General features: G+C 33.9%; 2 protein-coding genes across 2 annotated transcripts; one reads left to right on the plus strand and one right to left on the minus strand.

Moving 5' to 3' along the window:
• Positions 1–1,636: 1,636 nt before the first annotated feature.
• LOC143079361 (guanine nucleotide-binding protein subunit beta-like protein 1) lies at positions 1,637–5,089 on the plus strand. Its single transcript, XM_076254634.1, has 3 exons — positions 1,637–1,717; positions 3,623–3,915; positions 4,290–5,089. The coding sequence occupies exons 2-3, from the start codon at positions 3,636–3,638 to the stop codon at positions 4,919–4,921; spliced, it is 912 nt and encodes a 303-aa protein (XP_076110749.1). The 5' UTR covers positions 1,637–1,717; positions 3,623–3,635; the 3' UTR covers positions 4,922–5,089.
• Positions 5,090–8,723: 3,634 nt separating this feature from the next.
• On the minus strand, positions 8,724–18,222 carry LOC143079363 (uncharacterized). The gene is made up of 6 exons (XM_076254638.1): positions 18,138–18,222; positions 17,870–18,033; positions 17,489–17,656; positions 16,220–16,279; positions 14,396–14,974; positions 8,724–8,962 (listed from the first exon to the last, which is right to left on the minus strand). The coding sequence occupies exons 1-6, from the start codon at positions 18,153–18,155 to the stop codon at positions 8,791–8,793; spliced, it is 1,161 nt and encodes a 386-aa protein (XP_076110753.1). The 5' UTR covers positions 18,156–18,222; the 3' UTR covers positions 8,724–8,790.
• Positions 18,223–19,059: the final 837 nt, after the last annotated feature.

Here is a 19,059-nt window from a genome sequence, read left to right on the forward strand (position 1 = left end):
GTGGATATTGCCGCCGAATTGTAGTATTTGCTTTGCCTGAAGTATAAGACATATTTCTTGCAAAATGTATCAAATTTTGGTTGCAGCCAACGCCCTGGTAGTAAATTTATAAAATTGGAAGTTATACGAGGAACGCTTTCTTGCTTTACACAACTATCATCAATCTACAAGTGTGTAGGCTTGTCTGTTGTACTGGATTTTTTGACAGTTAAACCCAAATTGCTACTGCTTACTTACACAATTTAGTTAATACATTTCTTATTTTATTTCATATTCGTGTATTTACAGTATTATCATGCATGCAATAGTTTAAGGCTTCGAATATAGATAAACTCAGTGTGCGACAGTAAAACAACCGATCGCCGTCTGTAAAGCTTTAAATACAATATAGATCAATATACTCTCAGTCTTAAATCATGAACTCGACACAAAAACGTACACTAGTTGTTTCAAAAACATAACGGTTATGAAATGTATGAATAAAAGTTTTGACGAACTCTAAGTTCAGTGTAATAAATTATTGTTTTGACTGTCTCGGGGGGGGGGGGGGGAGGGGGGGCCTGATTTATTCAGATTACGGTCGGGTTTAGCTTTGGAATAGCTTTTAGTGACAGCTATTACTCTTAGGTACGTACCTTGTATTGCTTTGTTTGCGTTTCGTTAGTTTTTATGTTAGCTTAGTGGCTTTTTGATGAATAAACTTTGTTCCAACTATTTGTTTTTTTAGAATTTCCTCTCTTGTGATTTTAACCATTTTTGAAACTGCCTCGCCAAATTCTATGTACGCTGTTTCAAAGGTTCTACGTGCTGTTCGCAGTGAATTAATATTTTTAATATTTCCCTGTTCAATAAATAGTTTTTAATAACTTTGTTATCATCGTCAATAACCACATTTAGAGCAGTAATCACACAGTTGACAATTATTTCAAAACTCTGTTTACTGTTCATTTATTTAGACTCGGAATCAAAGTGTACCTAAATCTGGCAGGTCTATAACTACTTTAAGTAATAATTGTTCGATTGAAAGAATCACATTTATCATTTTCATCCTGCAGATCAAGCAAGTTAAATTCTTATTTTATATTATATTTAGATTTCAGAAATCATTGTTTTCATTTGATTTGATCTGAGACTACTATAACACATATGTGTTATAGTAGTCTCAGATTTGATTTTTCATTTGGTTCCGTTCCCTTCTCATTCCGTTTCGCCCTTGTAACTGGTATTCACTTTTTAGTCCTTTCCTCTTTCATATCATATTTCAATAAAAAAAAATCAAAACATTCAAACTTTCAAAAAAAACCAAATAATAAAAACTGTACGTCCAGTTTTAGTATTATTAAATTTGGTAGTTTGCTATTTTAAAACTTTGATAAAAAAATCCTAAAACTAAAATTTGAAAACTTTTTTTTTTTTAATTTGGAATTGAAAACATAGCTCTATTGACAGTCCTTTGAATATTTTTTTTGCCATACATCTATGGTTATCAAATATCAAAATCATCAAAAGGACCTAAGAGCTACGTATGAATTCACAGCATACAAGAACCCGAAAAGATGTTGATCCGGTAAAAGAAAATCATGTCATGTCCGTAATTGATGATTATTTAGACAAACTTTCACATTTCCTTTGAAAATGAAAGTAGAACACATGGATAAAGTGAAAGTTAAAAAACTTGAGAGAAAATTGTATGTAGACAGAAATTGTGACTCTGCATGCAAGTATTCTTTATACATATACAGATCACTTAGTATTCCATTATTTAACCACATTTTCTGTTGTTTCTAATAAAACTAGGCATCTCATTATTGTCGGACAAATATAGTTATTAAAGATTTGGAATATCTTTTTACATATATTTATAAGTATCAGAAAAATGCTCTTAACATTTGTAACATTTCTTTGAAAATAGTTTATATACAAAAAAGAAAAGTAGATGTGGTATGATTGCCAATGAGACAACTCACCACAAGAGAACAAAATGACACATAAATTAACAACTAAAAATGTATACATGGTATAGGTCACCGTACGGCCTTCATTGATGAGCAAAGCCCATATCACATAGTCAGCTACAAAAGACCCAGAAATAACAATGTAAAACAATTCAAACAAGAAAACTAAGGGCCTTATTTATGTACAAAAAATGAACGAAAAAAAATATATAATACATAAACGACAACCACTGAATTACAGGCTCCTGACTTGGGACAGTCACATACTTTCATAATGTGGTGGGGTCAAAAATATAAGTGGGATTCAAACCCTCCCCCTAACCTCGGACATTGGTACAACATCAGTACGAACTATAAAAATCAGTTGAAAAAGGCTTAATAACTCATCAGATGGACAAAAATACAATTGGACGTGGTGTAGGTGGTTTATGTTTATTATGTTTATAATATTTATCCTTTTTAGAAAAACTAACAGGGTGTCACATTTGAAAAAAATTAAGACAATTAATATTCGTACATAATTAAGCTGGAGGTAATTTGAGGAGGGTCAATATGTGGTCCGAGTACACAGTTATCGTCCTTTGATTTTCATTGTCCACGAATATAGTCCTTAGTGTGGACAGTGTGTTACTTGCCAATTTTTGTTATACCCCTTCCAAATTTATTTCTCCATGTTTTATTCCTCATATAGCAAGTAGGGGGGTGAAATGACACTAAAAAAATTTGGGTCATAAATATTAATGTAAAGTAGTGATTAGGTCCACCTGAAAAAGGTCCAAAATTAGCACTTTGGATGCTGTCAAAAGATTTCAAGACCCCCTTAACATAAAATTGTCCATATTTTGAGTTAGAGCTGATGAAGTTTTCTATAATTTTGATATAATTTGTCCCAAAAGTAGTACAACACACTGTAAAAATATTATTGAGAAAGCGCAGGTGGGATTTTTTTTATTTTCATTTATTGTCTAAAAGAAATGCACTACGAAATAACTGTGTACTCTGACCATGTTCTTGTTATCAAGCTGACAATTAAAATTCATCTTTTCCCAATTTGTTATATTTTCTAAAGTGGAACTGAACATCCCTAAAATAACTTGTTACCTCAGCATCGATATTGACTCCAATAAACTGAATTGTATGACCTTAATTAGATATCATAAGATTTGGTAAGTGTGCCAATGAATCAACTCTCCATCAAAGTCACAATTTGTAAAAAAATAAACCATTATAGGGCAAAGTATGGCCTTCAACACAGAGAATTGGCTTGGCTTAAGCATGTTTTAAAGTGACCATAAATTTTGTTCTTGAACAGTTTTTTTTTTATGTTATTGTAGTTTCGTTTTTGTTTTGTCAATATTTTGGTTTTTTTAGGGGTGGGGTGGGGGGTCATGTCACTACCCTCATATTATAAATTGTATACATTGTATATATACATTCATTCATATAAAACAGTTATATTTGCTCCCATGTTTAAGTCCAGTAAATCATTTCTACCCAGTTATCATGGTTATGTTTTTGTTTCTTTGCCTTATACAAAAATGTGCAAGCATGGATGACCCTTGCTGCCTCGTCAGTGTTTCGTCAGTTTTCTACTTGTTGTGGTGATTCTTCATGTTCTTTGGCAGAAAAAAGTATGTGTGATTGACAAATATTATATAATTTTACAGTTTTGATTACACAATGGCACATGGACCAGATCCACTTTACATATTACGTGGAAGTGAGAGTGCTGTGACGTGTTTAAAGCATTGGTCTAACGATGTTCTCTACTCTGGTGATCAGAATGGGAATATATACATCTGGGACATGGAAACAAAGCGTCCAGTTAATAAGATAATCAGTCATTCTGGACATTCTGTGTTATGGATAGAGTTTATAAGTGATTGTACAATGGTTACACAAGGTAGAGATGGTTTTATACAGTTTTGGAATAAAACAGAAGATGTTTGGACAAAATCAGGTAATATGAATTTTCAATTTAATGCATGCAGTCCACGGTCGGAAAACTAGAACAATTGATGATAATACAAGATTAATAAAAAGCTACTTCTTAGAACATTTAGTTGAATATTTTCTTGCAAAATAAATTGCTAATTCTTCTTAGTACCTGGTATTGTGATTTTTATCTTGTTATATTTATTTGTTAACATTAGACTAATAATTAAGTGAAAACAAAAATTAATTGGTTTAATATTGAACATGTTGAAGAATTTGAAAAGTATCATCCATACTAGCATGACTAGTTGGTATGTGAATTGACTTAAGCAAAATTTGTCATTTAATATTTACTTATAATTAGAAATGTTATTTTAGGATGATTTATTTTTATTACAGATGTCATAAAATCCACAAGTTTTGGATACTGCGCCTGTTCCATAGTAGACAATAAAATTGCTATACCAACTGAAAGTACCTCTACAGTACAGTTATATGACATGAGTACAATGCAATGTATAGGAGAACTGAAACCAGATATTTCAGGGCAAAAATATGGAATGTGCATGGCTGTAAAATCTGTTGAAAACAACATTTTCATTGGATATGAAAATGGATGTATTGCATCATGGGACGCTAAGACTTTTAAGATGGCCAACAAGTCACAAATACACAAAGAATCTGTCATGTGTCTTGATTACTCATCACAATCAAACTTAGGTATATCAGGATCAGCTGATGAAAATCTTGTGTCGTGGTCAATTAGTGAGAATAACACAATAGTAAAAGGAAAAGAAATAACTGTAAAAAATCCAGGATTTACTAGTGTTTCAATAAGACATGATCAAAAGATATTTGCCTCTGGTGGATGGGATTCTAATATCAGAATTTATTCTGTGAAAAAATTAAAACCTTTAGCCGTACTGTCATACCATAAAGAAAGTGTTCAGTGTGTCACATTTTCATCTGATAATATTTTGGCATGTGGATCTAAGGATGCCCATATTAGTTTATGGGACATTTATAGATAGTTTTATTCTTATTAAACACATAACCTTCATAAGAAAATTGGAAAATACCATTTGAAATAATACAAAAAAATGACCAGTGATATAGCACAAATATGTCCCTAATGATTTCTGACTGATGAACAGCTTGATAATTACCCCTATCCAGGTGTTAAAGTGAACCACAAACATTATAGTATGTCACATCCAGGATTTGTATAGTAAGATACTACGATGTACTATACAAATCCTTGATGTGACATACTATAATGTTTGTGGTTCACTTTAACACCTGGATAGGGATATACTATACAAATCCTTGGTCACATCCAGTTGCTTAATACAAAAAAAGGGTTAGAAAAATAATATTTCCTTGAGTTTGACAGTTGTAGGAAATTAATCCTTCATTTCATTGCAGTAAAGAAATTCTGAGTCATAAACATATATCATGTATATCTTGGGTGTTTCAAAACATCATTCTTTTTTTATTATAAATTTTTTGGCCCCCTATTTTCTCATTTTATAAATTTTGTTTTGGAAAGCTACTTATCACGTTAAAATATTCCCTTAGGTTTGAATGAACTTCAAAACCATTAATTTCAGAAAATGGGTGAGATTAGGAGGTTAAAAGGGCATCAAAAACGTCAAAAGAAGAAAAAATAACTATTTTTGGCCATTGTTTCTTAAAATTAAACAGCGTGCGCCTACGTGACCCAGAAAAAATTATGGCAATTTAGACAACAAAAACAGTTCTCAAGACATTGGAATAAAAAAATTCCTGGGTCACATTGGCGCAGGAACTAAAAAAAATTAAAATTTGTGGTAAAATTACCTGCAAAATGAATAATAATTACAATATTTGAATAATAACAGAAAGTTAACCCCTCACCTCACCAAGTTGCGAAAATTAGTGGTTTTGAAGTTCATTCAAACAAACTTCAACCCTTAGGGAATGTTTTAACATAAAAAGTAGCTTTCTAAAACAGAATTTGAAAAATGAGAAAATAGGGGGACCAAAAACAGGCCTTTTCGTAACTTGTCCTTTTGTCTGTAATGTAGTACTGGACAGGATAAAAGTGTAATCATGCCAAGTATTTATTTATTTGAAACAAAGATAAATTCTGCATATTTTTTTTAAAAGTGCATATATTGGAAAAACAATGGTGGTGTTATACCTCAAAGCCACCAAAACGAGACCATGTTTTTCTATTGAAAATATATTGTCGCTGGGCTTCTAAATGTTGTATATGACTTTTATGGCTAAAAATACTTTTTGACACCAATGGTCTGGGCGGGAGGAAATCTTTGGTATTCCAAAATAGCATACAGTTAGACCAATCAAAATGTGTGAAATAAGACATATTACAAAATTTCCTATGTCAGTTGTTTGTAAAGTTTGCTTCCAAAATGTTGTATGAAAACTTGAAAATCGTTGTAGAATGGCTTTATTTCTGTGAAAATAATTTAAGTTCTTAGATAATCCAGAAATGTCAAAGTTTTTATTTCACTGCTATTTACAAATATGTTCAAGTTCACATACAACATTTTGGAAGCATGCATTTTGCCAAAATTTTCAAAGCCTGTTTGTGAAATATTTTTTTCTTGAAATTTTGTAATTTACAACATTTTAGAAGCCCAGCAACGATATGTATAAAGTTGAAGATTGTGTGAGGCCCTCTAGATGTCCTATGATAGTACATGAAGTTACATGTGTAAGTATAAAAAAAGAAGATGTGGTATGATTGCCAAGGTCTATTTAATATTTTCTCTAAAAATGAGAAAAATAATTTTTGTAATTGACACCAAAGCACTTTGCAAGATAATGAGAATGGTATGTTTTCCATTATTTCATATGTGGATATCAGGTGATCTTTTGTGGTCCTTTATATATCGTCTCATTCTGATAAAAGAAATGGTGATCTGTAACATGTGTTACATCGATATATAGGTAAAGGGTTGTATAGAATGGTAATTCTCTATGGTAAAACTCTGTGGTGCTGTTAATAATGTGGACAAAGATGGAAATAATCGAACACATCAAATGTAATGTGATGCGAGACGAAGCAGACTAGATTACGACGGTGGCTTCGGCAATGTAAACTCTCGTTTATGTAGGCAATGATTGGGATCTTTGCAGGATATAAATGAGAGGCAAAATATAACTAAGGGGAATTCAAACTCAGAATTTGAAAACAAACTAACGATTTTATGCTGGGTTGATTTCAGGTGGTCAAGAGGGTAAGCAGATTCTGCTCCACATATGGCACCAGTCGTATTGCTCATGTACACACCCGTTGATATTTCCAATATAATAGGTCATTTTTAAGAAGAGAGTAGTAGGGGATTGTGGTTACGGCAATTGGAAAACCTGTCGTCTGTGAAACATTCAATGACGGTCCAGTAGACATCCGATTCGGGATGACGTCTGTAAAATTATGAAGGGACAATTTCAACTTGACAACTAGGAACTCCTGATTCATTAGGTTTCTTGTAAGAAGTGACAATGCTTAGTCTCTATCAAGAAAATCATAGTAAATGAAAGCTCTGGAATATCTTATCAACTGAGAAATACATAGTGTATATACAGGCGTTGGTGTAATTTTGCTACACAAAAATGGAAAGTCCACACTTGTGAAGCTGAATTCATCCCTTTAGTCGATCGACCGATCCTCATGGTCAATTTCTAGATGTAAGTCAAGATATGAGGCTAACTTTACTGTATCTGTTGTGTCCTTTATTTCAAGTTCGATGTATAGAAGCTTTCAGAATGGTCACCAAACTTTCGGAATAATTTAGTTAAAGTGCAACATCTATATGCTGTAATGTGAAGTTAAAGATAATGCTACCTTCTTTTCGGTCTTCCTAAGAAGCTCCTATATGCAATCGGTTACATATGAATAAAGGAACAAGTTGACAAGAAAAAAGATCACAGATGGTTCCCATAGGAATGATTAACACGTCCTCCTTAGTGTCCGTCAGATAGGGCCCAGCAGACCTCAACCTGATTTGATGGGTCTGTAATTGGATTAATTTTCATGGTTTATTGGCCTATGTAAAGTTTTTATGGTTTCGGCAGTTTCTCATGTACTTTACGCGACATTTTAGCAGTGGTTTGGTGATATGGAACGATTGTAATGTTGGCAAGTTTCATGAGACATTGACCTTTTTTTAATGCTTAATTTGATTTATAAACATGCTAGATCATGTTGGTCTTTATCTCAGATACTTTAAGCAATAGGGACATTATATTTGGTGTTTGGAATAATTGTAAAGTGTACTTGTCTGTTTGGCAGCTTCATCTGGCCACTTATTTTGATGGTTGGTTCGTCAATGTTGAGTCTTTTTAGTTTTTTCTGTTTATCTGATGCTATAAGCAATAGGCCAATTATATTTGGTGAATGGAATTATTGCATGGTGTACATGTTGTCTTTCCGGGTTCATCTGACCTTGGCCAATTCTTATAGTTCATTGGCACCGTCAATGTACAATTTTTCGTAATTAGTTTTGTTTCTCATATATACAATAAGCAACAGATAAATGGTTTAAGAAATTTCTGTCGCATTTTTCGTACAAAATTTGTACATTTTGTTTTTTGTCTAAAATAATGTATGACATTAATTGTACTTTGCCCTTTTTGAGTCTATTTAGAAATAAAACATAGTCTATGGTGTGTAGAAATTATGCATACATAGGAGCATGGCCTGCAATAATATATGAATTTTATAAGTACAAAGAATGCACACGTGGGACTTAAAAATACTGCCTCAAAAGATTAGCCATTAACTGTAGGTAGAAAATCTCAAAAATAAAATAAGATAAAACCACATTTTCAATACATTTCAAAGTTCTCCCAATGAATAATGTTTTATTAGTAATGTGTAAAGTAATTCGAATCAACAAGTCCTGCATTCACAATTGTGAGCTAAATTGAACGCCATTTTTCGATACCTTTCACCAGGCTCTAAATTTGGACAATAAAACCATATAACGTGTGTAGAATGCTTTCCAGGATAACAATGGGACTGCTTCCTGAATAATGGATTTGATGCATGACACACTCCAGGCCTGAAAAGAATGAAATAAAGATTATATAGATGTTCATAAAAACTACTACCTAAAGAACCGTGACTGCATGGCTTTGAAATAGGACTCTTTATCAAATTCCTTTCACTGAATCAATCATACTTTCACAATAAATCACTAAATCTTGACTATTATATCTGTAGTATTTTATTGAAGTTTAAGAAATAAATTTTCATTCATTGGAATATGTGACGAAACTGCAAGTATCCTCAAACAAAACGAGAAATAATCAGAATTGTGGGCTCTAAATGCAAAAAAAATAAAATCAAATGCATCGCTATATGCATTTAGAACAGAAATTCAAGTATAGTTACAGGTGTACCGTTTGTCATAATTTTTGTAATGCAGATATTACTGCGAAAAATCAATTACAAAGTCTTAAAATCTTGAACGATCACATGTATCTTCGACATTTTCGCGCACACTTTTGAAAATGCCCCGGCTATCGATACGGCAGACACAATATGAATCTGTGTTCCCGATTGCTATCAAAATAATTGTGTTGGCTATCGTGTAAATCAGATTATTGTCAGTGTTTCCGATTGCCTTTGCAATTACAATGAATTTTGCTGTCATGTTCAGAAGAGTGTTGTCTGTGTTACCGATTGCCATTGCAATTAAATGAATTTTGATGTCGTGTTCAGCAGATTGTTGTATGGTTTCCGATTGCCATTGCAATACAATTGATTTTGCTGTCGTGTTCAGCAGATTATTATTTTTTGTCGATTGCCTTTGCAATACAATGAATTTTGCTGTTATGTACATCAGATTGTTGCCTGTGTTTCTGATCGCCATTACCACGGTGGGTATGGTTGTCCTGCGAGAGAACGTACTGTGCTGGTGATTTGGTCCTGACGGGTGCTGGTGGGTCCTGATTCTGTGCTGGTGGGTTTGTTTACATTGTATCAGAACGGCAATAAAACGACTGTTTTGTTGCTTAGTTTTTCTCTGATGTGTCATAAGTACCATGCAAAGTATATTACAACAATATTATATTGCAAAAGTCGTGCAAGTTCGTTAAACGGAATTGTCCTGACGCTGTGCTGGTGATAAGAAAAACGGTCCTGGTTCTGTGCTCCTATGTCCTGGTTCTGTGCTTTTATATTTAAGTTAAAAGTGGCATATATTCAAGAGCATTGATGCTGTGCTGTTGTTGACTAATTAGCTGTTGTCTGCTTTCTTGAAATTGACATTGTTGTGAATCTGTTTACTGCTATTATGAGAGAAAAAATACCCCTATTTAAAAAAAAAAATGAAATTAACTGTAATCTTATTTATTGGCCTGTTAATGGAACCCTTCTTGCCCCCTTTTAAGATAAGAAAATATGTTTACGATTTTCGGGATTACGATCATTTTGCAAGATCACCAAAATACGTTGTAATTTATACAATACTTAATATAATGTAGATGATGTGGTATGTTTGTTGTCAATGGACAAATTTCCATAAGAAACCAAAGGAAGTATGTGTTAACAACCATACGTCATCGTACGACCTTCAACAATAACCCATAAAATAAAAATGTGAAAGGTTTTGCATAAATATAGAACAAAGAACTTTCTGAGCGTTTGAATCATGTCTTTAGCAGCTTAAAACACATTTGTTTGTGAACAATTGAGTGTTGACTATAAGAATGACAATAGTATTGCGGGTTTGTTTGTTTGGTGTTTTTTTGGGGGGAGGGTGGGGGAGGGTGGGGGAGGGAGGGGGATAAGTTAGAGCGAGGTTACAGTGAAAGCTTGGAATAGTTTCCCGTAAAATTTTAAAGGTGGATTGTAAAAGAAAAATGTATCTTATATTAGCCTTGGTCACACCTTACCGGATAGCTCGAACGGACGCCTAACGGATAACTTTTTCTCAATCCGTTCATGTCCTTTGGACGTCCGTTCTTATCCGTTAGGCGTCCGTCCATATCCGTTGCATGTCCGTTAAGCGTCCGTTTTATCCGTTGACGTCCGTTCTGTCCGGTGGAAAATTTTTAGCATGTTCAAACTTTGAACGGACCAACGGATAAAATGTCCGTTGAACGTCCGTTAGGCATCCGTTTTGTACGGTACTCGTCCGTTTTGTATCCGTTACGTATCCGTTATGCATCCGTTGGAGATCCGGTAGACCAATTCACCAACGGATGTCTACCGGACGCCTAACGGATAAAACGGATATTAACGGAAGGATAACGGATAAAACGGATGACTACCGGATGTAAAATGGACAAATGCCAATTGAAATTTCTCATGGTTTATTGCCTTTAATTTTTAGATGGTTTATTGCCTTTAATTTTCAGATTATTTTGTTCATCCGTTTTATCCGTTACGCTTCCATAGCGGTGTCTGTTTTATCCGGTACTCGTCCGTTGGATGTACGTTCGACATCCATTCTGTCCGGTACGTATCCGTTTCACGTACGTTCAGTGTCCGTTGTGTGTCCGTTTGGCATTCGTTACATGTTCATTAGTACACCAACGGACTCCCAACAGATACAAATTTTGTCAACGGATAACTTTTTTTTTATCCGTTAGGCGTCCGTTCGAGCTATCCGGTAAGGTGTGACCGAGGCTATAGCTATTAAGAATCACTTGCTGTAAGATTTTTCCAACATATTTTTTTTGTCTAAGCGGTTATCAGGTATTTGTTTTTCGAAAATTCGATAAAACACTAAAAAATCACTATTTTATGAAAGGGCAAGCTAGAATATGTCAGAGAATGAAGACGAGATAACCTAGAAAACACTAAAAAACCTAAGATTTCTTAGCTTTTTCATTTCAAAATAAATATTTTTGATAAAGAATTACGGGGGAGGAAGTGAACAATGTGTCCTACTTTTCTATATTTAAATATTTTTCATGAATAAAAATCAAATGTGCCTTGATTATAATTGAAAATGAGTAAATGGAAAAAATACCCAACTAAAATACACTTTTATTTTAATATTGGTAATATCACTAAGCTTTTAAGTTTTGTGTGTCAAACACACCATCTCTGTAGTTATGACTCCTTACTAAGATATTTCACTTCATTCATTTTTTTTCTGCATTTTTTTATATTGTGAATTCATAGAATTATTATATTAAAATGTAGCCTTAATTTATATTTAAAAAACATAAACACGCCTGGAAAGTAAAATGCGTACTCGGCTGTCTGTAATCGACCATTTTTAGACACCCCAGGCTCCTAAAAAACAAGCCGGGGTGGGGGTTCAAAGATGCAAATTAAGTACTTATATCAATATTTTATCTTTTCGTGTACGGTTTATGACAATGTCAATTACGAAATGTCATATATCAAGGGGAAACTTCTTGCAAAGCATTATTATTTATTATAGTTCATTATTGTATTTAGTAGAAAAAAGAGAATTTAGTGAAAATAAAATCACTATTTTTGTAGAAAATTCACAGACCTTTGTACAGAGATTTTTGTTATGTTTACCATGGGATCAACGCAAGGGTTCATTACCGAGTAAACAAATCAAAATGTCTATCTACCTTGCACATTTCAGAAAATTCGGATCAGATAACGAAACTAGGTCCAGCAACATTTATAAGCAATTTAAGATTTTGACCCTCACAGTTTCCATTCACCACAAATATTCTCGTTACAACGAATCATTTTAAATACAAAAATACCAGTTGCAGCCTTTCGTTTATCTATTAATATATGTATACGGATGAAGTTATGAAAGGCAGCAGGGTCATCAGGGTGAGAAGTCCATGTCATCTGAAATAAATGCTAAGCATAGATCTAGAAAGCGACAGATAATCATGACATTAACTTAAACTCTCTTCTTTTCGACTTTTTTCGAACAAATTGACACATAAAATGAATTATATAGTATTGTGGAATTTTTAACTTATTTTAGATACTATATATTGTTATCTGATATTGGACGAAAGATGTTGCCCTTTTATGTTATTATGTAATACAAGTTAAGATCATTTGAAAACACATATTAAACAGCCAAATGGATGCACAAGAGCTAAAATAGGAGTCATAGATCCTGTTGGCAACAATTATCTGCCCAATTTTATTGATTTTGTAACATTTGTTTCAAATATGACCAACTTCTTATCCAAAATCACCAGCACCGTATCAGGACCCACCAGCACAATGACAGGACCCACCAGCACAGTATCAGGACATGCATAAATTGAGAAAATGCTAAATTTTAAGAAATTGCAATGTTTTTTCACAAAATTGTTTTGTCGTGTGGATTGCGGTATAGAAAGCGGACTCTATGAGCATTTTTGTTTTATTTTTTCAGTTCGAGATTTTCTGAAAATGAGCATTTTTGTTTTACGCTTACTGAAACAGTTTAGAGGGTCAATTTTTTAATGGTTTATATATGAACCCATAAGAAACGAAATTGAAAAATCTCTACTGTTTTCTTCCATTTTTTATGAGTGAAAACGTCAAAAATCATCATTTTCGTCTTTGTTTACATTTTTTCATTGATCACCAGCACCCGTCAGGACCGAATCACCAGCACAGTACGTTCTCTCGCAGGACAACCATACCCACCGTGATTACAATACAAATGATTTTACTGTTGTGATCTGTAGATTGTTAAAATTGTGAATGGAAATGGGGGAATGTGTCAAAGAGACAACAACCCGACCATAGAAAAGACAACAGCAGAAGGTCACCAACAGGTCTTCAATGTAGCGAGAAATTCCTGCACCCGGAGGCGTCCTTAAGCTTGCCCCTAAAGAAATATATACTAGTTCAGTGCTAATGAGGGCCATACTTAACTCCAAATTGTACACAAGAAACTAAAATTAAAAATAATATAAGACTAACAAAGGCCAGAGTCTCCTGACTTGGGACAGGCGCAAAAATGCGGCGGGGTTAAACATTTTATGAGATCTCAACCCTCCCCCTATACCTCTAGCCAATGTAGAAAAGTAAACGTTGTCTGTGTTTCCGATTGCCATTGCAATACAATTTGTTTTGCTGTCGTGTACAGCAGATTGTTGTCTGTGTTTCAGATTGTCATTGCAATACAATTTGTTTTGCTGTCGTGTACAGCAGATTGTTGTCTGTGTTTCCAATTGCCATTGCAATACAATTTGTTTTGCTGTCGTGTACAGCAGATTGTTGTCTGTGTTTCCGATTGCCATTGCAATACAATTTGTTTTGCTGTCGTGTACAGCAGATTGTTGTCTGTGTTTCAGATTGCCATTGCAATACAATTTGTTTTGCTGTCGTGTACAGCAGATTGTGGTCTGTGTTTCCGATTGCCATTGCAATACAATTTGTTTTGCTGTCGTGTACAGAAGATTGTTGTCTGTGTTGTCGATTGCCATTACAATACAATTGATTTCACCCCCATATCGTTCTTTTTATTTTAAGAGAAGGTTTTGTAACTGTATGGTTTATTCGTGTGAAATCCGAGAAATATATATATGGAATATTTACTTACATGCAATTTGAAGAATAGTAAGACTTTCGAGAAAACTTTCCCAGCACCCAACACATGTCGTCCATGTACTCAACAATGTCCTTGAACCAGAATAACTCATAATGAGGAAGACATGCAGAATGTCCAGAAACTGTGTGGTCAACATTGCGTAAAGTGAAAATCTGCTCTGTACTGCGTTTTCGTCTTCCAAACGATACCACTTTGGATGAATGTGGATCGACAAAATCCCCTCCATTCCACTTAATAATTTTAACGTCTGGGTGTGTGTCGTCAGCTGGTGTCATCTTAGCAGTATTGTCTGGTTCTACAAAATCCCAAACTTTTGCTTCTGGTTTATTAAATGGTTTTTCTTTCAATTTTGTAAGGACCTCTGCTGGTTGATATTTTTTCACATTTTCTTTCTTCTTTTTCTTCTTCTTTTTCTTTTTCTTCGCCGGAGTAACATCTTTAACACCATGTGATGGAATAAAGGTTACACCTTCATGAACTGGAACAGTGTCGCTCCTTTTTCTTTTTCTTTTCTCTTGTTCTTGAATTACTGTTTCTTCGTTGGTTTGATCCTGGTCGTTACATATACCCCTACATAAAAGAGAAATAAAAAACGTCAAATGTTATAAAGATACAAGTATATTTACTATTGCATAGAACACGATAACATAATAAATTTAAAGTCCAGTGCCGGATCCAGAAATGTTCTGGGGGCCCACTGACTGCCTAAGAGGGGCCCGCTCCAGTCATGCTTCGGTGATTCCCTATATAATCAATCAATTTTTCCCAGGACTGAAAGGGACCGGGGCCCCTCAAAATCCGCCTCTGCAAACCGACAGCATAACTAAGGGCTTCATAATAGTACACGACATACAACGAAAACACATAATGTTCTTACTATATCATAATTTTGGAAACAATTATTTGGTGGAATTCCCATTTGATTTTGGCAAACGTAAGGATAAACCCCCCGAAAAAGTTTCAAAATTTGGAAAACCATGCGTTCAAAATGTGATTTTTAACAAGTCTGACTCTCTTAATTATAGCAACAGAAACCGTAACAGCTAGCACGGAAATGGATTACAAGGATTAAACGTTAATATTTAAACTAAACGAGGTTAAATTTCTTAAAGTTGGCCACTTCTGGACCCTTTTGAATATTGGGTAGTAGAACTATCACGTATAATATATCGATATAACACATACATATAGATTTCCTTGCAAACAATTACACCAAGGAAATCCTAATCAAAATGCTTTACATGAAATTACATTTTGTCGCTCTTGTACCTCTTTCCCGAATCGGTTAGAGCCATCATCACTACGACTCAATCTAATTAAAATATTGATCTCTGATTACGTTATACTACATATGAGCTCATATGTTACTACATATGAGCTCATATGTACTACATATGAGCTCATATGTAGTATAACAGAGATCAATATTTTAATTAGATTGCACTACGACTGTAAGTGTTTTGTTCAGTTGGTGTCGTTTTTGTCAATGTAGAGTGTTTTGTTCGTCGTATTTTGTTCATCTGCAAAGACATGATTATTTTTTTTTTTTTTTTTTTTTTTTTTTTTTTTTTTTTTTTTTTTTTATAGTTTATGCTCAAAGGCATTGGTGGCCTTTCATTTCTGTAACACATTCCTTATTTCCAATCTCAATTTTATCGCTCTAATTTTTCTATACTTTCAAATTAAGCTATGAAGGTTTATAATTAAGTGCTTTAAAACACACAAGGAACAAGCATAATACTAAAAGTATATAAAGTATTTCATTTGCCAGTCAAGAAAAAAGTGGTAAGTATCGCGGGATGAACTGCAACTTACATAAATCCTCTTAACATCCGGTATGCTGTACTAGGTAAATCTTCATCCCATGGGTTACCTCTGAAAATATAAGCAACATGCACTTACTAAAATTGAGAAAGAAAATGGGGAATATGTCAAAGAGACAAAAACCCGACAAAAGAGCAAATATAGTCGAAAAATTCTAAAGTTTGTCAAACTCTCCATGTGAAAAAGAATATTACCGATTACGGAGAACTAACATTGAATTTTGTTACTTTGCCTATGAGGCACAGGCACTTGTCTCCGATTTTCCCCCTTATGTACCTTAATTAAGCCAAGGTACATAGGGGAAAAAATTCTGATACAAGTGCCTGTGCTATGAGGTTAGTATATAAAACAATATAAAATGTACATGTATCATGTATCTGCATGTGGATATCTTAAAAGTCACGGTATATTTCTTAAATGTTCATGAATCCAAAAGACATACTTCCATAAACAGATCAATGGTTGGTGAAAGTCCAAGCCGGAAGGAGCATGATTGGGTGAAAAAAAACACAATCGGGGTTTGTAAGTTAAGCCATTGGGAAAAAACCTACGTGAAAAATAATCAAGGAATATGCTAATCTACTACCACTAGTAAATTATATCAACTTTTTTTTGATAGTTTCATTCATTCGGTGAAGTTGACAATAATTATTTATTTGCCTTAATTTTAAGTTTGAAATAATAAAGTTTTCTAAAATGATTACAATTAAATTCCCCTAACGAGAAAGACAAGCTTAATGAAATAATGAAGATGACGAGGACAAGTTTAATGAAATAATGAAAATGACGATTGACGATTTGTCATCGAGATTACTCATTTTCTACATTAGAAACACGACAGATGCTACATGTGGAGCAGGATCTGTTTACGCTTTAGATACACATGAGATCACCCATTTTATGCTCTGGCGTTTTCATTTTTTTCTTCGACTTATCAGTTTGAATGTCCCTTTGGGATCTTTTGCTAGTCTAGTAGTGTTTATGTTTAACCAATAATACTAGGACCGAGTGGTCTAAGTACTACTATAATCACTAGTCAGTCAACACTGAGAATGTGATTTCGAACACCGCTCGTGCGGGTACACTCGAGTCCAATCTTAATTGAGTAGGATTGTCAGTTTTCCTATCGAAGGTCGGTGGTTTTCTCCGGGAACTCCGGCTTTCTCCACCAAAAAAAAAAAACTGGCCGCCACGAAATATCCTAAGTGCGGGGCTTCAAAGTGGCGTTACAATCGGCAACTATAATAAGTATGCCCTTACGTGTCTTTTTTGTCATTACACACTTTATCCAACACGTCTGAATCTGGCACATGTGTACTTCTTTTGTGGCGTGTATGCGCACTACTCATGCTTCTGACATATATACCTGTTCTAGATTCATTAACTAGAACTTCCAGATCTTCTATGAAATCATGGACTGCCTTTTCTCTGTGAATACAAAAAACATCTAAAGGTAAAGCTGAATCGCTCATCTGCATAGTAGACATATGATAATAACGTAATACTGAGTCAGGATAAAAAATCTTCACAAAACCTTCCCCTTCTTTTGGAAACATAATGACATTATCTTGACTCTTTCAGCCCTTTGTGATTTTTATTTCTAAAAAAGATGTATACTGACTCGAGAAAAAAGAAACACACCTTGGAAACCTCTCAGCAGAACCAATATTTCTCGTCGGTAGCAATGGCTTAGCGGGCCAGATGACAACACCATTGCATAAACGGGCCTGTTTGGTATATGGATCAAATGCTGATGTAAAAGTCCTTTGACTGAAGAAAATCACCAACACACAGACACTCTGAAACTGAAACAAATGAAATATTTAATGCTAGGTATTCCACATTTCCATTTTCAATTTTATTGTTATTATTTCAATACTGGACACAAGAATTTAATAAAATGTCTTACCATCCGTTCAGAGATCATTGCAGTAAGAAAATTTCAACACCAGTCTTTGTCCATATTGCCTTCTGTGTAATCCCTTATCTCTGTAAAGATAAATTTGAGCTATTCATGTCTAGTCGTTTTTTAATATAAACAAGAAGAAGTTGTATGATTGCCAATGAGACAACTCTCAAATAAGAACAAATGAGGTAAAAGTTAGCAACTATATAAAAATGTATAAGCCAACCTACGGTCTTCAACAATGCATAAATACAACATAGCAAGCATATAAAAGATCCCGAAATGAAAAAAATAGGTATAACTAGTCATAACATAAATCTGTCGGCCTAAACTAAACTAAAAAAACAAATATGCGATACAAAACGAACGCTAACTACTGAATTACAGGTTCCAAAATTGGGACATGCACACTCAGAACGCAGTGGAGTTAAACATGTAAGCGATTGCCTTTTTATATGTATTCGCTCTATAATTTTCTTTATTTATCATACCGGTACCATTTCGGATAGTAATATAGGGTAGATACTGTTTACTCTTATTTTTGAACACAGCAAATTTAAAGATCAACACAAAACGGGGAGTCCTTTTTATGGATGTTTCACATTTTGGCTTAATAGAACCGCAAGACAAAAGTATCATAGTATATTTCATCATTAACCGATCAGTAGAAACCAATATATTTTAAGAGGGTATCGCAATAACAATTCTTTCAAATTCTGTATACACCCTTTTGTTACTTATAGTTAAAAAGAAGACACATTCTAGAAATTAGCATATCAGAATCAAGTTCTATGTACTATAGTAGTAACAATCGTTTAAGGGATTCCCCCTTCTTTTTAAAATTCCTTCATCCACCCTTGATTTTGGTTGTAGCATAACTTTGCTTCATTTCTCAGTAGCAGCATTTTAGCCCAAATTAGCATAA

This window comes from Mytilus galloprovincialis, chromosome 6 (assembly GCF_965363235.1).
Source record: "Mytilus galloprovincialis chromosome 6, xbMytGall1.hap1.1, whole genome shotgun sequence".
NCBI lineage: Eukaryota > Metazoa > Mollusca > Bivalvia > Mytilida > Mytilidae > Mytilus > Mytilus galloprovincialis.